General features: G+C 41.9%; 1 protein-coding gene across 1 annotated transcript in view; it reads left to right on the top strand.

Moving 5' to 3' along the window:
* LOC139383199 (elastin-like) overlaps positions 1-24,054 on the top strand; it is an 87,455-nt gene that overhangs the window by 55,983 nt on the left and 7,418 nt on the right. The window contains exons 13-58 of the mRNA XM_071127652.1: positions 638-700; positions 836-946; positions 2,359-2,406; positions 2,509-2,598; positions 2,720-2,776; positions 2,939-3,007; positions 3,255-3,290; positions 3,383-3,475; positions 3,623-3,658; positions 4,106-4,189; positions 4,372-4,407; positions 4,550-4,636; positions 4,753-4,788; positions 4,904-4,945; positions 6,347-6,379; positions 6,569-6,622; positions 6,900-6,932; positions 7,028-7,111; positions 7,314-7,352; positions 7,448-7,534; positions 7,658-7,693; positions 7,785-7,889; positions 7,981-8,091; positions 8,196-8,339; positions 8,424-8,495; positions 8,753-8,809; positions 8,949-8,984; positions 9,074-9,163; positions 9,298-9,363; positions 9,559-9,621; positions 9,837-9,872; positions 9,987-10,139; positions 10,301-10,426; positions 10,532-10,597; positions 10,739-10,771; positions 10,961-11,116; positions 14,358-14,378; positions 14,601-14,627; positions 15,467-15,514; positions 17,149-17,178; positions 17,785-17,811; positions 18,341-18,376; positions 18,633-18,689; positions 19,524-19,592; positions 21,270-21,317; positions 23,481-23,552. Of these exons, the coding sequence (XP_070983753.1) occupies positions 638-700; positions 836-946; positions 2,359-2,406; positions 2,509-2,598; positions 2,720-2,776; positions 2,939-3,007; positions 3,255-3,290; positions 3,383-3,475; positions 3,623-3,658; positions 4,106-4,189; positions 4,372-4,407; positions 4,550-4,636; positions 4,753-4,788; positions 4,904-4,945; positions 6,347-6,379; positions 6,569-6,622; positions 6,900-6,932; positions 7,028-7,111; positions 7,314-7,352; positions 7,448-7,534; positions 7,658-7,693; positions 7,785-7,889; positions 7,981-8,091; positions 8,196-8,339; positions 8,424-8,495; positions 8,753-8,809; positions 8,949-8,984; positions 9,074-9,163; positions 9,298-9,363; positions 9,559-9,621; positions 9,837-9,872; positions 9,987-10,139; positions 10,301-10,426; positions 10,532-10,597; positions 10,739-10,771; positions 10,961-11,116; positions 14,358-14,378; positions 14,601-14,627; positions 15,467-15,514; positions 17,149-17,178; positions 17,785-17,811; positions 18,341-18,376; positions 18,633-18,689; positions 19,524-19,592; positions 21,270-21,317; positions 23,481-23,552 (3,003 nt within the window). The remainder of the gene's footprint in view (positions 1-637; positions 701-835; positions 947-2,358; positions 2,407-2,508; positions 2,599-2,719; positions 2,777-2,938; positions 3,008-3,254; positions 3,291-3,382; positions 3,476-3,622; positions 3,659-4,105; positions 4,190-4,371; positions 4,408-4,549; positions 4,637-4,752; positions 4,789-4,903; positions 4,946-6,346; positions 6,380-6,568; positions 6,623-6,899; positions 6,933-7,027; positions 7,112-7,313; positions 7,353-7,447; positions 7,535-7,657; positions 7,694-7,784; positions 7,890-7,980; positions 8,092-8,195; positions 8,340-8,423; positions 8,496-8,752; positions 8,810-8,948; positions 8,985-9,073; positions 9,164-9,297; positions 9,364-9,558; positions 9,622-9,836; positions 9,873-9,986; positions 10,140-10,300; positions 10,427-10,531; positions 10,598-10,738; positions 10,772-10,960; positions 11,117-14,357; positions 14,379-14,600; positions 14,628-15,466; positions 15,515-17,148; positions 17,179-17,784; positions 17,812-18,340; positions 18,377-18,632; positions 18,690-19,523; positions 19,593-21,269; positions 21,318-23,480; positions 23,553-24,054) is intronic.

Raw genomic sequence — 24,054 nt, 5'->3', positions numbered from 1 at the left:
GATCTTTATATAGGGCTATATATCAATCTAGAACAGGATAGTTTATTTTGGATGCGCTTTGAATGGAGTTGATGGCAAGAGAGAGAGAAAAACTGAGTGAGCGCTGGCACGTGCCCTGATTTAAAACAACGATATTCAAGTGATATTCTGCTTTAAAACTCTGCATCTGCAACTAAAATGATAATAATAATCTTTACAATTAAAAAACAAGGGGATCCCTGAAAGCCAGGTGGAGATGTGTAAGTTAGATGCGCATTTGGTATTTATGTTACTGTAGCATAGTCTATGCTGTACCAAATGTAGGCCTACCTGTCACAAGAAAAAAAGTTACCATGATGAGATCATAAGTAGGTCTACATGCATTGTGAACTGCGCTCCATACGGAGATGGGCTGTCTGTCCCCACCCTGAGTGTTCATCATGCAGAGCCCGCAGGGAAGCCAGATTTAGACATCACATATCATTTAACGCCATTTCACGCCATGCTGTTCATATAAATCATTTATTATAATTTACCAGTTTCTCACAGTTATTTATCCCGGGAAAAGGGAGTGGTTTTAGGTCTCGGTAAATCCCGCCATTGAACCTTAATCCCTTCACTAGCTAATTCTCTGATCCCCTTCTCTTCATGTCTGCAGGGTTTGGTGGTCGTGGAGTGCTACCTGGTGTGGCCACTGGGAACGGACTCAATCCCAAATCATGTAACATTTGATTGGGATACCTGTAGCATGCATCTACAGATCACATTGTTTTCATGTCTAGTCTGTTTCTCTGTCTGCCTGCCTGCATGTGTTTGCCTGTCCGTCTGTCTGCCTGATATGATTTGTCCTCTACAGTGCCAAGTGGAGGACAACAGGGACCAGGAGGCTCAGGTCGTGTTGGTTACGGAGGACCAATGCAGCCAGGAGTATTCCATGGATACCCACTCAAAACTCCCAAAACACAAGGTATGTCATCGGACAATTTAATGACTGCTAATGATATACAGGTAAAATGTTGATAATGAAGCTACATTTTCCAGTCTTTGCATTGACATCTTGGAATCTATAGAAATGGACACATAGCTAGTGTTAAAACAAGTGTATAGTCATTTGGCGTGTGCAGGTAAACTGGAGGTGGCAATCCTCCATTAGTTATTTAAAAACAACTATGACTATTGTCCTTAAACGTCAATCATCCCAGTGTTTAATGGATGTTAAATGTCAGATGTTTGCAGTCACTATAAATTAAGTTGACACACTGTTGACTGTGCGTTGCAGTTCCTTTCCCTCCAGTGCACAGAGTGTCTTTTCCCCATCACCCCCATTATGGCCACATGCACAGCCCCATGCACGGCCACGGTCACATGAACGGCCACGTGCACGGGCGGTTCTATGGCTACCCCCCTCTATGGCATCAGGTCATGTATGGTGGGTTTATCATTGTGAATTGGCTGCTGAGAATCGTTCTCTTTTTGAGGCCTAGGTCCTGGCTTTGGGACAAGGGTGTTTTCTTTCCTCTTCAAAACTGAGTTGTTTTCAAAAATGAGACCCTTTTTTCCATGTGTTGTTGCAGTCACATCATCACGTTCTAGGAAGACCTCAAAATCAGAACAATACATCTACCACCTTCCCCTCTAAGACGCTTCGAGAATCTGAAAAGTGCAATACCTCCGAACCGTAACCCACTAAAACTGTGATTGCTCCTGTCATGTATTGTATGTAAGTTAGCTGCTTCACACCCATTCCCTATAAGGGACCACCACTTCAATCAATGTCAGTTAATATTATGTGTGTTAAGACAACATGGTCTTAGTTATCTATTTACCGTATGTGGTCCCTCACAGGGAAGAGTGTCATGCAGCCAAAAGCATACAGTAGGTTAGAGCTGTCCTTTGGCCTCCTCTCAGATCTGTAGTCACTCAGGGGCAATAGTAAGATCTGAGTGGACTGACAAATCCTCCTTGTCTGTTCCGTAGCTTCGTTTTCAGAATGTTTCTCGATGTTTGTAGCAGGCTAGGTCATATCTCTGAATCAAATCAACACCGGTTTGATGAGAAACAAATGTAGCTGTGTTTACACATGCAAAAACCCAAACTGCTTCAGCTATGACCTACTGGGCTCAAACCTTAACAATGATGTAGAACTACTAACCCTCTACATTAGACGTATTAACGTTTACTGCTGAATATACTTGAGTGTAATTGTGTGGTTTTATGTATTTGGATGGATCTGAAATGAATAAATCAGCAATAAATCAATACCTTAAAAAAAAGACAGTTCAAAAACATTGAAGTAAGTAATTGATTTTCTGACAGTGTGCTAGTGGATATTCAAAACCTTTACTCTATTCCGTTTATATGTCACCATGGTTTCCACAGGTGGCTATGGAGCGAAAGCTGGAGGAGCTGGAGGCAAACTTCCATTTGGTACAGAAATGTTTTCATATGTAAATGTTTTAAGTATTATGTCTGCATGTATGTGTAATTGTATGTGTGTAGATGGTAGATGTTTCTCTCCACTTGTTTCAGGATACGGGGGCTTTGGTGGTGGTGGTGGAGCAGGCCTTCCTGGGGGAAAAGGAGGTCCTGGATCCAAGCCTGGATACCCCATTGGAACTGGTAGGGATTTGGAGAACACTTACACAAATATATGTGAAAATATATTTTAAAAGCTTTCTGTTACTTAAATGAATTTGAAATGAGACCTGTAACTCTGTCTATGTTCCCCCACTCTCTGCAGGTGTGGGGACAGGAGGTCTTAACCCGGCCCAGGCTCAAGCTAAAGCTGCTAAATATGGTAATGATCGCTATCACAGGGCTACTGAAATGTCTTTACTTCAACTACTAACTCTTGAGGTGTTCTCTCTCTCTCTCTCTCTCTCTCTCTCTCTCTCTCTCTCTCTCTCTCTCTCTCTCTCTCTCTCTCTCTCTCTCTCTCTCTCTCTTCACCCACCCCTAGGTGCTGGTTTGGGTGGTGTGCCTGGTGCAGGTGGAGCCTACCCTGGAGCGGGAGGAGCTTACCCTGGAGGTGAGAGAGAGAGAAAGAGAGTGTGAGAAAGAGATCTCTGACCTACTACTGTACCTGACAGTGTACAGTACCACCAAACAAAACTACTAGACATGACAACTACAGTTACTGCAGGACAGCAACATTACTACCACTAGATATTCAGAGGATACAAATGAAACATATAGCTTTTTCACTCTTTTTGTGGTCTATACTGACAGTGTTTATCTAAAGCTGTTCAGATTATTATAATTTTTTTACGTTTCAGGATATAATCCTGCTGCAGCCAAAGCTGCTAAATATGGTAAGAAACATCACTCAGAACAGCAACATCAGAGTTTTAGATAGTAAGACTAGACTGAATGTGAGTCGTTTTCTTGTGACCCTCCACCATAGGAGTCCCAGGAGGTGCAGGGGGCGTCCCAGGTCTTGGATCAGTAGCAGGAGGAGCAGGAGGAGTACCTGGAGGGGTACCCGGAGGAACTGGAGGTACATATGAAAGAAACTGTACAATTTAAAAATCTTATAGACCTCTTACAGTGAGTTTAGTTAGTTCATAATTCTGCCACATTTTTTTGTGATTGCAGTTTGACTATAAAAATCTGGGTTTCTAATGCATAAACTTTTGCATTTCAGGATATAACCCTGCTGCGGCCAAAGCTGCTAAATATGGTATGATAAAGCTCTCAAAACAAGTGGTGGTACATAAATGTTTTATTTTCACATTTAAAGGGGTAAACAGCAGTTGCTACATATATTTTTTTAATGAATTAATGATACTGTTTATACCCACATATTCCTGAAGAATATAACATATAGATGCTTCCTTAGTTCAGCTGAACTGTCGTACCATCAGAATCCAAAATAAACGTGTTTTACTCCTTTGTTTGTAAACCTTTTTATTGTAAACAAATACTGCATAGCCTCAAAACAGTGTTAAAACTATAATGTTGATATCATGGATGGTCAGTCTTGCGTCTGTAGCGCTGTCTATAAATTTGAGATTGCTTTGTTATTGTTTGAACTGCAGATCATCCCTTTAACTAACTGTTCTTGTCTTGTCTTGTCTTGTCTTGTCTTGTCTTGTCTTGTCTTGTCTTGTCTTGTCTTGCCACACAGGAGTTCCAGGGGGTGCAGGAGCAGGCCTAGGAGCTGGAGGACTTGGAGGAGTACCAGGAGGGGGAGGTGTACCTGGGGCTGGAGGTGAGCCTAAAAGTATATTACACATTTATCACTAATCTCATCTCAGTGGTGCTGCTCTTTACTGTGTAGATTAAGGACTTTATTCAGGTATGATATTGTAAACTAGATGGTTATATTTGGCAAAAATCTTTAATCATTTTTAGACTATAAAAATCACGAGTGATTAACTTTTTGCATTTTAGGATATAATCCCGCAGCGGCCAAAGCAGCTAAATATGGTAAATAATCACTCAAAACAGCAACATCAGAATTGGTACATTGATTGAATTCATACTGTTAACTAATTTAGTTCCACTGTTAAATATCTGAATTTAGACATGCTTCTGAAATCCAATGGTTTTCTTGTGTCTCTCTACACAGGACTCCCTGGAGGAGGTGCAGGCGGTCTTCCAGGTGCTGGATCAGTTGCAGGAGGAGTAGGAGGAGTACCAGGAGCTGGGGCTGGAGGTACAGTAAGGAGCACCATTGTGGTGCAGGATGTCATGTAGTTTGACTCTACTCTATGTCTACTGTAATGGCTTGGCGGAATTTCCTTTTTAATGAATTAACTTTTTACATTTCAGGATATAATCCTGCTGCGGCCAAAGCTGCTAAATATGGTAAGAAACATCACCCGTAACAGCAACATCAGAGCTGGTACATTGGTTTTAGCTCATGCTGAAATGTCTGTCCACTTTTAACCAACCCCAGTTTTCATGTCACCCTCCCCCACAGGAGTTCCAGGAGGAGCAGGCGCAGGGTTAGGGGGAGCTGGAGGTAGGTTAAACACCTCTGAATGGAGGAACATACTACACACATCTACTACAGTATGTTTGCCTAGCTATAGCTTAAACTAAAGTACAGTCATGTCCAAAATTATTGGCACCCTTGATAAAGATGAGCAAAAAAGACTGAATAAATAATACAATTATTGACCTATGCTCTCAAAACAATGGGGCAATTATATTATTTTATATTAATACAATTGCTCAGAGTGTTCTTGCGAGGATAACGACACTGAGCCTTTGTCTAAAATATTTTATGAAATTGGACATTGGGAGGGATCTTAGACCATTCCATTCCACCAGTCCGGAGACTGAGATGGCCATGGCAAAATATTGATTTTGGGGACAATTAACCATTTCTTTGTTGATGTTGATGTCTGTTTAGGATTATTGTCTTGATGGAAGATCCACTTATGGCCAAGCTTAAGTTCCATTTTTCGATGCCAAGCCCACCACTGGTGGGCATGGCCAAAGAGTTCTGTTTTCATGTCATATGACTATAACACTACCTGGAGTTTGATAAACAGCATTGGCACTTGGCTTGGAACAGGTGCTATGGTCAGATGACATGAACATAGAGCTCTTTGGCCATGCACACCATTGGTGAGTTTAGCATTGACAACAGAAGCATATGCAGAAAAGTACCTCATACCTACTGTAAAATAGGATGGTGGATCTTTGACTATCTTTGGCTAGACAATAACCCAAAGCACTAATCAAAATCCACAAAGAAATTGATAATTTACCACAAAACCAGCATTTTGCAATAGCCATCTCAGTCTCTGGATTCGAACCCCATTGAATACCTGTGGTTTAAATTGAAGAGTGCAGTCCATAACCGCAAACAAAGGACATCAAGGTTCTGGAAAGGTTCTGTTTGGAGGAATAGTCTATGATCCCTCCCAACATGTTCTCCAATCTCGTAAAACTCTGTGTCTTTATCCTCGCAAGGAGAGGGTGCTAGAGTATTGAAAACAGGTGTGCCAATAATGTTTTATCTAGATCTATTTCTCTGAGCAATTGTCAATTGTATTAATATCAATATAATTCCACCATTTTTTGGAGCATACAATATACTGTAGCTCAGTATTTGTGTTATTCATTTAATAGTATTTTTTGCTCATCTTTATCAAGAGTGCCAACAATTATGTACCCCACTGTACATTATCCCAGCTACTGGGCTCTGCATGAAGGTGATGTGCCTTGCTCAAGCAGACCCCAACCTGAGAGTTGGTAACCAGTGCCTTTTGCCTGTAGACATCCTTGTATATGCATTAGAATTCTGTATTGTCTTGACTTCTATCAAGTGCACTAACCTGGATTGGCACTGCAGCTTTAAACTCAATGTAGCAGATATCTTAACACCAGTACCATTTTCATCATCTCTGAACAGGCTATGGAGCGGGAGCCAGGCCTCCCTATTATGGTGAGGATAACTAACCTAAACATCCCAAAGCTGCCCAGGCCACAGCCTTTACAATGCTGTTAACACACCATCACTGAAGGGCTTCGTTCTTTGGCTTAGCTAGCTCCAATTCACACTAGTCTGTTTTAATAATAGAAATGATCATGCTGTATAGTGTAATATACTGTATGGATGTTACCCTCCCTATAGGTGTTCCAGGGAGTGCTGGATTTGGGGGAGCAGGGACTTTTCCAGGGGCTGGAGGTACCTTGTCTAATTATTGCACTATAGTATCTTACGCTTGTAGCAATTTCATGAATTCATTCATAGCATAAACTACTGCTTGAGGAGACTCAGAAATTCATGGTAAGACAAATGTTCATGATCAAGTTCATTTGAATCATTAAGATGTACAGTCATTTCTACCCTCCAGACACTCTGTGCTGTCTGCTGCTACTTTATGGGGCTAGAAGTGCAGTTGTATTTTGCTATTCAAGACAGGAAGGATGATGTAAGTTAATTTAATTATTTTTTATTTTAGGATACAACCCTGCCACCAAAGCTGCTAAATATGGTAAGAAAACCACATTTGAAACAACTTCAGGCACATTCAGAATTGGTACATTGCTTCATTTATGCTGATATTTTTCTTGTGACCCTCCACCATAGGAATACCAGGAGGTGCAGGAGCAGGCCTAGGAGCTGGAGGACTTGGAGGAGCAGGAGGAGGGGTACCAGGGGCTGGAGGTGGAGGTATCTCATCATGGTCTAAGGCTTATAACAATTTTAATGAATCGATAGTATAAACCAGTGCTTGGCAACAGGATTATCTAAAGTGATATTTATATCTCATGATCTTATTACATTTCAGGATATGGGGCTGGAAATGCAGTTTTGTTATATTATCCAAGTCAGAAGTGATGTTTTGAATTATTGTCATTGTTTTGTATTTCAGGATACAATCCTGCTGCCGCTGCCAAAGCTGCTAAGTACGGTAAGAAAATCACTCCATATCAGGCCAGACTCATTCAGTGTTGATACAATAGTTGAATTTGAAATCCAATGTTTGTTTTTTTCCCTCGACCATAGGGGTCCCAGGAGGTGCAGGGGCAGGCCTAGGAGCTGGAGGTCTTGGAGGAACAGGAGGGGTACCAGCAGGAGGAGCTGGGGCTGGAGGTCAGTCATGATGCTTGACTTCTCCAATCCATTCACACTGTTTTGTATGCTACTGCATTATGTGGCTTGGAAAGTGTGACTTTGAAAATCTTTTTTTAAATCTATTAATTAATTTATTTGTAGGATATAATCCTGCTGCTGCCAAAGCTGCTAAATATGGTAAAGAAGAAAAGTGACAAGTCTACTGTATCTTTTCAATTGTTAAGTTAGCCATGACTTAACAACAAAATCTTGATGTTTTCTACCTCAGGAATCCCCGGAGGTGCAGGAGCAGGAGGAGTACCTGGAGGAGGAGCAGGGGGTGTACCTGGGGCTTTAGGATATAATCCCGCTGCAGCCAAAGCTGCTAAATATGGTAATATTACTAAAAACACAAGGCTAGTCTCATTCAGTGTTGGTTTATGGTATACATGACTTTTAAATACAATAATTTTTCTCTACAACAGGAGTTCCAGGAGGTGCAGGAGCAGGTCTAGGAGCTGGAGGACTTGGAGGAGGGGGGGGTGTACCTTGGGCTGGAGGATATAATCCCGCTGCAGCCAAAGCTGCTAAATATGGTAGAAAAATCACTCAAAACAGCAACATCATAGTTGGTACATTGGTTGAATTCATGCTGACATTTCAGGTTTTAAAATCAGATAATTTCCATGTGAACACACAGGAGTTCAAGGAGGTGTAGGAACAGGCCTGGGAGCAGGAGGACTTGGAGGAGCAGGAGGAATACAGGGAGTACCTGGAGGAGGAGCAGGGGTTGTCCCTGGGGCTGGAGGATATAATCCTGCTGCAGCCAAAGCTGCTAAATATGGTAAGGAACATTCATAATGACATTTCTGTCAATGTTTTACAGTACTACTGTGTGTCTGCTCATGACGTGTCTCCTGTGTTATAGGTCAGGGGGCTGCTGGTGGGCCAGGGGGTGGATATGGGGGTGTGCCTGCAGGAGGATATCCCAGGCCTGGGAGTACGTATACCAAAGGAAATGTCTGGGGGAGGAGTGGAAGTAAAGGCAGTGTTCACACATACAATATGTATTTGTTCCTATGTACAATACATCTATATGTAGTTTGTAAACTTTGAATGGGGGTAGAGTTGGCTTTATATACAGGTTTAAGCTGTGGAGTTAGTGTGTTTGAGCAGAGGGTTTGGTTTTAAGGTAAAGTGGGGTACATTGCCTTATAGTGCTACATGGTTGATGATGTTCCATGTTTTGACTGACAGGCTATGGGGGATATGGAGGGGCAGTAGGAGGGACAGCAGGAGGGGCAGGAGCAGGAGGTACGTTTCTAATGATGCCAACTTGATATACTGTAATATCATGAATTGATAGCATAAACTAGTGTTAGTAATACTACTGTATCATGAGGCTTGGGATGCAAGAGTGATGTTTTTAATTTATTCTTTTTTTACATTTCAGGATATAATCCTGCTGCGGCCAAAGCTGCTAAATATGGTAAGAAGAAGATGAGTATACTGTATCTTAGGCAGTTCTGAATGGAGACATTATTTCAAAATAATAACAATTTCTTCTTGTGGTCCCAGGAGCTGGAGTAGCCGGCCTAGGAGCTGGAGTAGCCGGCCTAGGAGGAGCAGGAGGAGGGCCAGGGACTGGGGCTGGACCAGGATATGGAGGTTTGCACAGAAGTTGAAATGTAATGTAATCTGGAAGAGTTAATACTGTTGGTTATGATTGGGGAGCTTTGGTCTGTCTTATCAAACCATTTATGAGGTCATTTCTAAACGTTGCTATTTGTTTTGTATTGCAGGCTATGGAGGATATGGAGGGGTACCAGCAGGAGGGGCTGCCGCTGCTGCCAAAGCTGCTAAATATGGTATTTATCCTCTCCATGATTTTGAAAAATGTACTGCCTAACCGTTGTATTAATATACTGTATTGATACACCATTGGTGGTGCCAAACCCCCTAAATAAATGACATTTTTTCCCACTGGGTTTCAAAGAAGCAACCATTAGATATTACATGTTGTTTAAACCACCAAATAATAACATCCCGAGCCTGATCTGTAGGAGTTCCAGGAGGAGCTGGCGTGGCCGGGAGAGCAGGAGGGGTACCCGGGGCTGGATATGGAGGTGAGTCCGTTTTGGCTTTGCCCTGTAAATGTACTGTACTATATGCTACACATTATGTTGATCTCTGTAAAGGGTAGCTTCCTAGACAGAGATGAAGACTTATCCTGGAATAGAAAACATTTTCATTGGACATTCTCTTAACCTCCCCCCAATTGTTTTAGTGAGTTCATAAATCAGGGATGATGTCTTTCATTTATTAACTTTTTGCATGTCAGGACATAATCCTGCTGCGGCCAAAGCTGCTAAATATGGTAAGAAAAAACACTCAAAACAGCAACATCAGAGTTGGTACATTGGTTATATTCATACTGAAACTTCTGTCTACTTTTAACTAATTATAGTTTTCTTGTGACCCTCCACCACAGGAGTTCCAGGAGGTGCAGGAGCAGGCCTAGGAGCTGGAGGACTTGGAGGAGCAGGAGGAGGGGTACCAGGGGCTGGAGGACTTGGAGGAGCAGGAGGAGGGGTACCAGGGGCTGGAGGATATAACCCTGCTGCGGCCAAAGCTGCTAAATATGGTAAGATCACTCAAAACAATCAATCTCATTCATTATTGGTACATTGGTTGAATTTACGTCTATCTTAAGTCGTGGTGTGACAAGTCTACTGTATCTTTGGCAGTTCTGAAGCTGGACATTCATTAAAAATCCAATTGTTTTCTTGTGGCCCTCTACCACAGGAGTCCCCGGAGGTGCAGGAGCAGGAATAGGAGCTGGAGGAGCAGGAGGATTACCAGGAGGAGGAGGAGGGGGTGTAACTGGGGCTGGTGGATATAATCCTGCTGCAGCCAAAGCAGCTAAATATGGTAAGATCACTCAAAACAGCAACATCAGAATTTGTACATCAGTTGAATTCATGCTGACATCTCTGGTTTTGAAATCATATCATTTCCTTGTGAACCTCTACGCAGGAGTCTCAGGAGGTGTAGGAACAGGCTTAGGAGCAGGAGGAGTACAGGGTGGAGTAGGAGCTGGAGGTACGTCAGAGGATGTGTGTGAATAGTAAAGACATCAGAAAGAGCTCCAACAGCATCACGGTCTGGTCTGTCTTTCTGTGAGATATCAAGGTGATTCAGAATACAGTGAAAATATGAATGATGTGATGCTTGTGATTGCAGGATATGATCCCGCGGCCAAAGCTGCTAAATATGGTAAGAGCCTCTCTTGTTCTGTCATAACTTTTAGTCTAGGTAATGCAGACCAGTGGAAGAACAATATTGTTTGTCTGTTCTGTGCGGTCTCTGTACAGTACCTAATATCTCTTGTTAGCTGAATCAAGATTTTCACAATAGCTCAAGAGATTATACTGTACCCTCACCTATGTTCTTACCTGCCCACAGGTAAGCCAAACGGGGTGGGCATCGGTGGAGAAGGTGTGCCAGCGCCAGCAGCGACTCCAAGTCCAGGTGTGGGCGTGGGTGGTGGTGTTGGAGGAACTGCCATTGAGCGCACTGACTTACCAGTGGGCACAGGGATACCTATCGCAGGCAAACCAGGTAAATGGATACTAGTTTCACCTTTGATTCTTGCTAGGTTTATTTTTCCTAGCCTAAATAGTTCTTTCAGGATCATTCCTAGTACTACACAACTAGGTCCAAAATGAAGGGTTGAAAGAAAATCCACAAAGTTCCTAATGTGACACTATGACCCATAACAGGTAGAACCACATGTTTTGTGCTCAACAAGACTTTGGATTTAATTCAACTGTTTTCTCATTGATCAGTGCAAATACTGTATATCAAAAGCTACAGAGTAAGTGTTAGTTACTGCAGCGGTTCTCAAACTTTTCAGGGACCCTTTTTGTGACAGAAAACTCATCAGAGACCCCCTCATAATAAGAACAAAGCTCGAGTGAGTTAAAATAGCATACAAGGAGTGTAGTAAACTAAGACGTTGGCAGTGCATGGCCGGATGAACCAAGCCTCGGACACTGGGAAGGAACATTTTCCTGCAATTCTACACATTTTGTCATGGGGCAGAGAGAAAACTTTACCGTTTGAAAGCTTAAATTACAGTGCAGTTATGTTAAAACAATTTGGGGGAAATACAAGAAGTATCATGTAAAAAGATTGGTAATTGGCAGAGAACTGTGGATACCAATATCCATGTGAGCCTGACAGGCGGGTTAAGAACATACATTGTAGATTAATAATATTACATTGTATTGTATTGTATGACACCTTCTAAACTTATTCCACGGATCCCTTGGCCAGAATTTGTTTAATCTGTTGTTGTTAATAATATTAATAAAAAATATGTGTAAAAAAAAATCATAATTATAATCTGTCCGTGGACCCCTGCAGTACCTCAAACCCCCTTTTGAGAACCCCTGAGTTACTGTATTTTAAATATACACTGTATTTTACAGAGCTGTTAAAAAAGCAGTAATTACTGTACCATAGAATGCCATACAAATATATGTTTTATTCAATAATAGAGACTGATTATAATGCAAGTTTTCCTTTTTGTTTGATGTACTGTATAACCTGACACAACCCCATCAGACGTTTCCAGCAGGCCTCAGCAGGACATCAACGGCCTACAGACACAGGCTTAGCATCCTATCTAACTCCCCCCTCCTCTACCACTACCACTGCTGTCTGGCTAACTGCGCTCCACTGCAGGTGTATCAAACAGAAACGGCAGTATCACGCAAGCCAGTCCCCTGCCCTCTCTCCTCCCAAACCCCAAACCTGTTTGCCCCCCTCTCTCCTCCCAAACCCCAAACCTCTTTGCCCCCCTCTCTCCTCCCAAACCCCAAACCTCTTTGCCCCCCTCTCTCCTCCCAAACCCCAAACCTCTTTGCCCCCCTCTCTCCTCCCAAACCCCAAACCTCTTTGCCCCCCTATCTCCTCCCAAACCCCAAACCTCTTTGCCCCCCTATCTCCTCCCAAACCCCAAACCTCTTTGCCCCCCTATCTCCTCCCAAACCCCAAACCTCTTTTCCCCCCTCTCTCCTCCCAAACCCCAAACCTCTTTGCCCCCCTCTCCTCCCAAACCCCAAACCTCTTTGCCCCCCTCTCTCCTCCCAAACCCCAAACCTCTTTGCCCCCCTCTCTCCTCCCAAACCCCAAACCTCTTTGCCCCCCTCTCTCCTCCCAAACCCCAAACCTCTTTGCCCCCCTCTCTCCTCCCAAACCCCAAACCTCTTTGCCCCCCTCTCTCCTCCCAAACCCCAAACCTCTTTGCCCCCCTCTCTCCTCCCAAACCCCAAACCTCTTTGCCCCCCTCTCTCCTCCCAAACCCCAAACCTCTTTTCCCCCCTATCTCCTCCCAAACCCCAAACCTCTTTTCCCCCCTCTCTCCTCCCAAACCCCAAACCTCTTTGCCCCCCTCTCTCCTCCCAAACCCCAAACCTCTTTGCCCCCCTCTCTCCTCCCAAACCCCAAACCTCTTTGCCCCCCTATCTCCTCCCAAACCCCAAACCTCTTTGCCCCCCTCTCTTCTCCCAAACCCCAAACCTCTTTGCCCCACTCTCTTCTCCCAAGACCCTTAAACAAGAGACAGCTTAATATCTGTTCTGCTAGTGCTGTCCCCTTTAGTGTCATTGTATGATCCAATAGCTATTCACCACCTGGAGCTGGAGCTTACCCAATCCCCTCCTGCCATGGCAGTGCCAAGGATCCCCATAATGGCTTCTGCTCTATGTTAGTTTTCAACTGCAATGGATGAAACTGGAACCTGTTGTCTTTTGGCAGATCCCACACCTATTGGCACACAGGCCACAGAGGCCCCAAAGCCAGAGCCCAGTAAGACTTGCTGCTGTCTGTGTTTGCATGATAAAACCATTTCTGACTAAGGACATAGTTACACTTCATTTGAAGAGTGTAGTATACACATGTGTTCTTTACAATTCCTTACATAAGCATTTCATAACATTTGATGCGATTACTTATTGGCTTTTGATAAACATTCAATCCATATGACAGTTGTTAGCGGTTGATTCTGTTAGATTCCTTTGTGAAAACGTTGTAGTGTTTTGGCCTCCTGCTAAAAAAAAAAATGTAGAGGAATGTAAAGTAATGCTCATGTGGATGTTGACAAAATAATGTGATGCCAATGTATTTTCTAGACGTAGTTTGTCCTCTTAAAACGCTCCGCCTCTCTGTCCCCCAACTAACTTTGCAGCTCGCTACGCTTGAAATGTCTCCTATTTCTGCTCTCTCCTCTCTCCCTTGCTTTTTAACAAATAAAATGAATCTGACACTTGTCAATACTTGATTGACTTATACTTTAATGTTACTGGTATGAGACTGTATTGTGACAAGCTTCTCCTCCACAATAAAGATTGCTCCGATGAAGATTGTGCCTGATATCCCTGTAGATACGTACTGTATGCACTCACCCTTTCTCCTTGATAGTTAAAGTCCTATCTCCCTCTATCTTCTACAGCAGGGGATCATATCCTTGCTATTACCTGATGTTTACTTACAGTACTGTATTCTAAATACCACATTGTTCGAAAAAATATATATGAGAACATTGGACACAAAAGTACATATTACTGTGTCATTCTTTCAGCACATATGTTTGGAGCCCCTGCTTTAGATGTGTTCTTCACAGTAGGGAAACTAACATTTGTGTAGCTTTACGGTATTTCATTCTGTTTGATTTTCTCTCTGTCTGGTTGCATCTCGGATAGAGTACTTTGATACAGTACTTTATTGTTCATTTCCATGGAAATGCATAGTATAAGTATACCACGTCACTGATGAACTTTCCGTTGGTTTGCTGCAGGTGCCACAGGATTACCAGGAGGTATGTATTAGACCATTACCACTGCAGAACAGTTGTTGTATTTTTTTAGGAAGCCAACATCAATTCTACTTTATATTCAATAGTTTTGCAACATATGTCATTAGAATCACTGAACATTTTATTTGAGTTTTTTGAGTGGTAAGTTATTCTATTTTGGAGTAACTTTTATAACTGTCATAATTATGACCCAACTGGTAATAATTTACCTGATTGCCTTCACAGTTGGTGCTGGGGTTCTTCAACCTAGTGGTAAGTAATTGAAAAAGATACTCTTGACAGCGTAAAATTCCTTCTGCATAAAAATGGTGTCCTACTTGTACCTATCAAACTTTCTGTACTTTCTTATAGTTTCTTCTTATCTTATCTTTGAAGAGCAATATTAGATGGCTTTACTGTCAGCTCACCTTCATTGTTCATGACCTGTGATTATTTTTGCATTCACTGTACAGTCAAACATTAGTAGGGGTTTTGATGTATCATTACTTAGAACAGATATGCCTCTGTAACTGTGTGTTAAAGACGTGTCACTTTGTTTCCAGCTGGTACAGGCCCAGCTCAGCCTGGTGAGTGTTGTGTCCACCATAGCAGACCTGGGTTCAAATGTATTGTTTTTCTTTCAAATACTTCTCATGTAGTTGCTACTGGAGTACAGCAGCCTGGAGGTTAGGTGTCTCAATAGTGGGGACTATAAGGAGCAGAGTATGTGACATTGTTTGGCCACATGGTGGCGACAAACTCCTGCAGGCAATGCTGTTAAATAGTTTGTTTCCAGTTGCAAACGGAAATTGCAATAATAATAATAATTTGGTGGGTGTTTATATTTGTCCTATTTCACATGTGCATTATAGACACGTGTGAATTGGAAATGTGTTTTTTGCATATCCCAACTCCCCCTGAGACACCCTTGGAGAGTGGGGTCAATGCCATGGTCAGCCATTATCAACGGCGACACTGGAGCAATTAGGGCTAAGTGCCTTGCTCAAGGGCACATTGGCAGATGTTTTACATTGTCGCCTCGGGGATTCAAACTAGCGACCTTTCGGTTTCTGCCCCAAAGCTCTAACCGCTCGACTTTATATTATTTACAGGTGTGGGTGTCGGAGCAGGTGGCAAAGCTCCTAAACCGCCTGGTGCAGGTAAGCATTCTGAAACCCTACTAACACTATATTATTGCAGTAGTATTACAGCACTGGTTGTTTACAACTTCAAATTGATACCATCAACTCAGATCCATAACCCATCCAATAATGTGATTGAACACTTTTACATGCCTATATAAGATATATTAACCCCTATGCACATTCATGTAGTAGTGATGTACCAACTCTCATACACACGATTCGGAATAATATGCTAAGTTATTGGTCAGGTAAGGATGTTATTACCTTCTTTACGTACACTAAGTCAGTAGCAGGAGTTGTTTACACACAATGAACAGCAGCATCAGCCCTTTTCACTGGTCTAATGCACCAAAACATCCAATTAAGACTAGACTGCTACTAAAAGGAATTATGATTCCATGGTAATATATCATATATGAATAATGCTGACCCAGGCCACAATTTTTGTTGACATACCTAAAATGTGTTAGCCATTGCAAGACAGTCATATTGATTAAATATATACAGAGATAAGTACAGGTCAACAGCATATGATAGTAAAAGGTGCAGTTATATTTGCTAGTAGTCTTGGACCTTTATAAATCAACAGGTAGACCTTACAGTGAAATGTTAACTTACAAGCCCTTAACCAACAATGCAGTAAGAAAAATACAGTAAGTGCTAAGAAACTATTTACTCAAATAAACTGAAGTAAAAAATAAAATACAATACAATAAAATACAAATACAAATAAAAAATAAGAGAAATAGAAAAATAACAAATAATTAAGGAGCAACAATAAAATAACAGTAGCGAGTATATACACAGGTTAGTCGAGGTAATTGAGGTAAAAGTACATGTAGGTAGAGGTAAAGTGATTATACATGGATAATAAACAGAGAGTAGCAGCAGCGTAAAAATGGGGGTGGGGACAATGCAAATAGTCCGGGTAGCCATTTGATTTGGGATAGAAGCTGTTAAGAAGCCTTTTGGACCTAGACTTGGCGCTCTGGTATCGCTTGCCGTGCAGTAGCAGAGAGAACAGTCTATGACTAGGGTGGCTGGAGTTTTTGGCAATTATTTGGGCTTTCCTCTGACACCGCCTGATATAGAGGTCCTAGATGGCAGGAAGCTTGGCACCAGTGATGTACTACGCCGTATAAGGTGCTGTTGGGACGTGTAATATAAAATAATAGACCGAATCTAGACATGTGGATGCAGTCATCCTTATACGTTCACATGTTTGTTATGTGCATTTTTTGAAACCCCTGCCTTATGAGGTAAAGCTTTAGGGTGAACCTGCCTGAACTCCTGTGAATGTGTTGAATATGTTCTCTCTGTCTCAGCTAGCTGAAAAGAAAACAATTCAGGCCTACATGTACATATTTTTTGTGAACCATTTCTGTTGAGCATTTAAATACATATTTGGACTACAACATAAAATGAAGGCCCATGTATGATTATTGGCCAACAAATCTTAAACTAGATGAGAGCGCAAAATGAATGTCTGAAGTCTTAAACCTGAAAGGCCTTGCATGACTGAATCTGCATTAGGATGTTCTCATTTATTGTCTTAACTAACATTCTTTGATTGAGCCATTCATTGGCGTCCCCTGGTGATGAGGTCATCATGTCAGGAAATAAGCTGCTTTTCTTTGTCGTCATGATAGGGGGATACCCGTATGGTGGTTATGGACAGGGTATGTATGAGAGAGGAGAAGAGCAAACCACAACCTTATCACTGCACTAGCAGCAGACACACTCTGCTTAAACACACACACACAAACACACACACACATCTCTGTTTTTATTTCAAACTACTGTATGACTTCACTGAGATGTGACCTTGGCTTGATCCATATATTGCAGGAAATAATACAGATAATACAGATCCTTGCACCATTCAGTATTTTATACAGGCAGAATTCATCAATCCACTACACACATTATGAGTGATATGCTGATTTAATGATGGAACATGACTCATTCTTTACATTAATCAATAATAGGATTTATTCATATCAATTAATCATAGGACTGATTCATATGCAATGGACAGCAGTATCAGCCTCTTCTCTGTAAATTAATGCATCAAAGATCTGATCAAAATTAGGATTGTATGGCCAGGCCAGGGATAAGCTGTGTAATATTTTGACATGTTGAAAGCATATTAAAGTTTATTATATAAGCAGGGGTCGGCTAACTTTATTGGAATTAATATGCTAGCTACATGACCTGACGGAGCCACTCGCTGGTGCTCCCTTGTCAGGAATAAAGCTGCTTTTCTTTCCATCATGATTCAGCAGGACGACTCCCGTATGGTCATGGACAGGGTATGTATGAGACAGGAGAGGAGGAGGGGAGAGGAGGATAGGATAGGAGGGGAGAGGAGGAGGTGAGAGGAGGGGAGAGGAGGAGGGGATAGAAGGCCACTCCACCACATCCTCTTAAAACTAGTATTATAGGCAAAGAAAGAAAACAACAAACACTAGTTTGAACTGTACCAGATGTACTAGATCGTGAACTCTGACCTCTAGGCTGACCTCACAGTATACCTCTTATGTCATCACTTTAAAAGCTTCACACAGTCTGTAGGTCTTCACTATCAAATCACAAGGTCATGTTGAAGAGATTATTGTTGATAGAGCTAGGACAATAAAGCTTGTGTGTGACATTCAGCATAGACAGGAGGTACTGTAGTTAGCAGTACTGTATAGTCCTCTCCACCATCATTCATAATTCCATCTCAGATCAGTGTCCCATCCCACAGCTTTGATGGTACACTACAGTAGTGGCATTCCTTCCAGCCCCACACCCATATGTTATGTCCACGGGGTTTTAATGGCATATATTGCTCCACAGGTGCAGGTGGATATCCCTATGGAGGAGGCTATGGAAGTAAGCCAATTTCCCTATCTGCATCATTGTAATGGAGTCTCAAACTTAATTCACAAAGACCATGTGTGGCCTTAGGTTACTTTCTACTCAGACTAAATCCCCATCACTGTAATTGTTTTATTCAGGTATTTGTCCATTAATCTCAATACATTTCCGTATCCCTGGTGATACAGTCACTGTGGCATTACAGTCACTGTGGAGTAGAGAGTAAAAATAGGCTGTGCGGATTACATTTATGATCTCTGTATTTCCTCAGCTCCATACGGAGCAGGAGCTGGACAACTTCCTGGAGCCAAGCCCCTGAAACCTCCAGGTGTGTGTCAGTGCATGACTGTGTCATAAGAAGTGTTGATCGACGATGTAGCTACAGTACAGTGAGCTCCAAAAGTACAAATGTTTTGTTGTTTTGTCTCTGTACCCCAGCACTTTGGGTTTGACATGATACAAAGTGCAGACTGCCAGCTTTAATTTGAGGGTATTTTCATCCTAATTGGGTGAACCATTTAGAAATGGCTGCACTTTGTGTATGTACATAGTCCCCCCACTTTAGGGGACCAAAGTATTGGGACAAATTCACTTATGTGTATTCAAGTAGACAAAGGTTTACTATTTGGTCCCATATTCATAGCATGCAATGATTACATCAAGCTTGTGACTCTACAAACTCTACAAAGTATTCTTATTTTCAATAAAAGTGACTCCAAAATTACACAATACATTATTTACAATTAATTTCTATTGCACACAAAATAATCTGAAACACAACCAAAAAAACAGAAAATGCTTCCAACAGTTTGTAGAGTCGCAAGCTTGATGTGATCATTGTATTCTAGGAGTATGGGACCAAAAACTAAACATTTGACTACTTTAATACACATATAAGTGAATTTGTCCCAATACTTTTGGTCCTCTAAAATGGGGGGACTATGTACAAAAAGTGCTGTAATTTCTGAACCGTTTACCTTAATGGATAAAAAATCAAATTAAAGCTGACAGTCTGCACTTTAACCTCATTGTCGTTGTATCATTTCAAATCCAAAGTGCTGGAGTACAGAGCCAAAAAAAACAAAAAATGTGTCACTGTCCCAATACTTTTGGAGATCACTGTATATAATCTCACTCACTGTGTTTTGTATCTCTCCTGTAGTTGTGGGAGGAGTAGGCGGTGTAGCTGGAGGAGCAGGTATTCCTCTTACTGGAGCCGGTGGTGGTGTAGGTATGGGATCAGTTTCGTACGCGTCTTAGGAAATAAGCAAGCTTTCTGTGTTACTGAGCCAACATCCACAATGTCCCCATAATGGAGCCGTACAAAGAGACATGTTGAGTTAAACCCCATCCCATAAGTTCAATAATGTCTTACTGTAACTCCATACTCCCTAACCTCAGATCAACTCTATATAACATTGTGTTACATACAGGGCATTCGTAAAGTATTCAGACCCCTTCCCCTTTTCCACATTTTGTTACGTTATAGCCTTAAAATCAATGTATTAAATACCTTTATTTCCTCATCAATCTACACACAATGCTCCATAATGACAACACAAAAACAGGTTTTTAGAAATGTTTGCACATTTATTAAAACTATAAAACCTTATACGTTTTTTAGTTTTATACGTAAATACCTTATTTACATATTCAGACCCTTTGCTATGAGATTCGAAATTGAGCTCAGGTGCATCCTTTTTCCATTGATTATCCTTGAGATGTTTCTACAACTTGATTGGAGTCTATCTGTGGTAAATTCAAATGATTGGACATGATTTGGAAAGGCACACACCTGTCCCACAGTTGACAGTGCATGTCAGAGCAAAAACCAAGCCATGAGGTCCAGGGAATTGTCCATAGAGTTCGTGTTCGTTTGTGTCGGGGCACAAATCTGGGGAAGGGTACCAAAACATTTCTGCAGCATTGAAGGTCCCCAGAAAACAGTAGCCTCCATCATTCTTAAATGGAAAAACTGAGCAATCAGGGGAGAAGGGAGGTGACCAAGAACCCGATGGTCACTGAGAGAGCTCTAGAGTTCCTATGTGGAGATGGGAGAACCTTCCAAAAGGACTACCATCTCTGCAGCACTCCACCAATCAAGTGTTTATGGTAGAGTGGCCAGACCGAAGCCACTCCTCAGTAAAAGGCACATTTGCCAAAAAGCACCTAAGGACTCTCAGACCATGAGAAACAAGATTCTCTGGTATGATGAAACCAAGATTGAACACTTTGGCCTGAATGTCAAGCGTCACTTCTGGAGGAAACCGGGCACCATCCCTATGGTGAAGCATGGTGGTGGCAGCATCAACAACCCTAAGCACACAGCCAAGACAACGTAGGAGTGGCTTCGGGACAAGTCTCTGAATGTCTTTGAGTGGCCCAGCTAGAGCCCGGACTTGAACCCGATCGAACATCTCTGGAAAGACCTGAAAATAACTGTGCAGGTACACTCCCCATTAAACCTGACAAAGCTTGAGAGGATCTGCAGAGAATAATGGGAGAAACTCCCCAAATACTGTAGAGGTGTGCCAAGCTTGTAGCGTCATACCCAAAAAGACTTGAGGCTCTAATCGCTGCCAAAGGAGCTTCAACAAAGTACTGATTAAAGGGTCTGAATATGTAATATTTCCGTTTTTTATTTTTTATACGTTTGCAACAATTTTGAAAAAAACTGTTTTTGCTTTGTCATTATGGGGTATTGTGTGTAGATTGATGAGGGGAGAAATCAATTGAATTCATTTTAGAATAAGGCTGTAACATACTGGAACAAAATGTGGAAAAAGTCAAGGGGTCTGAAAACTTTCCAAATGCACTGTAAATCTGGCAACATAAATCTCTGGTATTCCCTACACAATGAGGTCATCATGTCAGGAATAAAACTGCTTTTCTTTCCACCATGATTCAGGGGGATACCCGTATGGTTATGGTCAAGGTGGTTATGGACAGGGACAGGGTACGTATGAGAGAGGAGAAGCAGGCCAGCTCAATATTGTATTCCCTTTTACCTCACTCTGGCCTCTCAGAGTGACCATTGTCCAGGAAATGTCATTGGCTTGCACTTCCTGTGACCAATGTGGCGATAGGAGCGGTGACTGTGACAGACACCAGAGCCAGGAATGAGATGCCAAAGGGACTGTGTGTCTGAAACCCCATTGCCCACTGAGCTAGAAACACCCTTTCCAAACCAAACCGCTGAAACTCCCATTTCCCTCAAACAGTTACAAAGCTACAAGTTATGCTACAAAGCTTGACCATAGCCGGGGAAATGGCTTGTCCTTAACTGCCTAGTGTAGCTAGATAGGTTCAACTGTCATCAACAGTTGCTGAATATATAAAGCTACAGATACTGTAATAACTAGCTAGTAGCTAATAACTACAGTTGAAGTCGGGAAGTTTACAGACACCTTAGCCAAATACATTTAAACTCAGTTTTTCACAATTCCTGACATTTAACACCAGTAAAAATTCCCTGTCTTATGTCAGTTAGGATCACCACTTTATTTTAAGAATGTGAAATGTCAGAACAATAGTAGAGATATTTTTTTATTTCAGTTTTTATTTCTTTCATCACATTCCCAGTGGGTCAGAAGTTTACATACACTCAATTAGTATTTGGTAGCATTGCCTTTAAATTGTTTAAGTTGGGTCAAACTTTTCGGGTAGCTTTCTACAAGCTTCCCACAATAAGTTGGGTGAATTTTGGCCCATTCCTCCTGACAGAGCTGGTGTAACTGAGTCAGGTTTGTAGGTCTCCTTGCTCGCACATGCTTTTCCAGTTCTGCCCACAAATGTTCTATAGGATTGAGGTCAGGGCTTTGTGAATGCTACTGCAATACCATGACTTTGTTGTCCTTAAGCCATTTTGCCACAACTTTGTAAGTATACTTGGGGTCATTGTTCATTTGGATGACCCATTTAGGACCAAGCTTTAACTTCCTGACTGATGTCTTGAGATGTTGCTTCAATATATCCACATCATTTTCCATCCTCAGGACGCCATCTATTTTGTGAAGTGCACCAGTCCCTCCTGCAGCAAAGCACCCCCACAACATGATGCTGCCACCCCCATGCTTCACGGTTGGGATGGTGTTCTTCAGCTTACAAGCCTCCCCCTTTTTCCTCCAAACATTATGGTCATTATGGCCAAACAGTTCTATTTGTGTTTCATCAGAGGACATTTCTCCAAAAAGTACAATCTTTGTCCCCATGTGCAGTTGTAAACCATAGTCTGGCTTTTTTATGCTGGTTTTGGAGCAGTGGCTTCTTCCTTGCTGAGCGGCCTTTCAGGTTATGTCGATATAGGACTTGTTTTGCTGTGGATATAGATACTTTTGTACCCATTTCCTTCAGCATCTTCACAAGGTCCTTTGCTGTTGTTTTGGGATTGATTTGCACTTTTCGCACCAAAGTTCGTTCATCTCTAGGATACAGAACGTGTCTCCTTCCTGAGCGGTATGACGGCTCCGTGGTCCCATGGTGTTTATACTTGCGTACTATTGTTTGTACAGATGAATGTGGTACCTTCGGGCGTTTGGAAATTGCTCCCAAGGATGAACCAGACTTGTGATTATTTTAACATTTTTTTTTCTGAGGTCTTGGCTGATTTCTTTTGATTTTCCCATAATGTCAAGCAAAAAAGCACTGAGTTTGAAGGTAGGCCTTGAAATACATCCACGGGTACACCTCCAATTGACTCAAATGATGTCAATTAGCCTATCAGAAGCTTTTAAAGCCATGACATCATTTTCTGGAATTTTCCAAGCTGTTTAAAGGCACAGTCAACTTAGTGTATGTAAACTTCTGACCCACTGAAATTGTGATACAGTGAATTTTAAGTGAAATAATCTGTCTGTAAACAATTGTTGAAAAGATTACTTGTGTAATGCACAAAGTCGATATCCTAACCGACTTGCCAAAACTATAGTTTGTTAACACGACATTTGTGGAGTGGTTGAAAAATGAGTTTTAATGACTCCAATCTAAGTGTATTTAAACTTCCGACTTCAACTGTACCTAGTGTGTGAAATTTCAACCATGTTCTTAGTGGAGGACTAGTCTCACCCACTAGAGGCATGGCATGAGGCTATTGGAGAACTAATCCAGTCTCATGTTTCAGGTGCGAGGTATCCTGCTGGTGTTGGTCTGGGAACAGGGGCAGGAGCAGGTCAAAAAGCACCCAAACCCCCAGGTAAAAACCCTGACACTTAAAGCCCAGCTTTGTACTAATTACACGTTTTAGTCTTACTTATCCAATCTAACTCATATGAACAACATAGCACAGTGATGTTATCTTTATTTTGGAGTAGAGTTATCGTAAAAGTAGTAAGAAATGTTGATCATTGAGTCATATCAACTCCAGACACTGGATCCCCCAGGGTACAGTACTGTAGGGCAAGACATAGAAGAAACCAGTGGAGACTCCCAGTGGAGACTGATTACCATCAGAGGCCGAGTTAGTTTGTAACGGTTTTTGCAACATCAAAGTGTGACGGTTTAGAGCTAGCAGCACAGACCTCTGGAGAGTCGTTCTATTCTGCCCATAACAGTACTGCGTGAGCTCTGCCAGGGGAAGTAGGATTCCATCATTGTATACAAGATGTTCCTGCCTACAGCTTAGCCATATTCAACAGCAGACCTGGGTTCAAATAGTATTTGAAAATCGTTCAACTATATCTCAACTCTTCAGTAAT

This window comes from Oncorhynchus clarkii, chromosome 24 (assembly GCF_045791955.1).
Source record: "Oncorhynchus clarkii lewisi isolate Uvic-CL-2024 chromosome 24, UVic_Ocla_1.0, whole genome shotgun sequence".
NCBI classification, from domain to species: Eukaryota; Metazoa; Chordata; class Actinopteri; order Salmoniformes; family Salmonidae; genus Oncorhynchus; species Oncorhynchus clarkii.
This window is presented reverse-complemented; position numbering and strand designations above follow the sequence as displayed.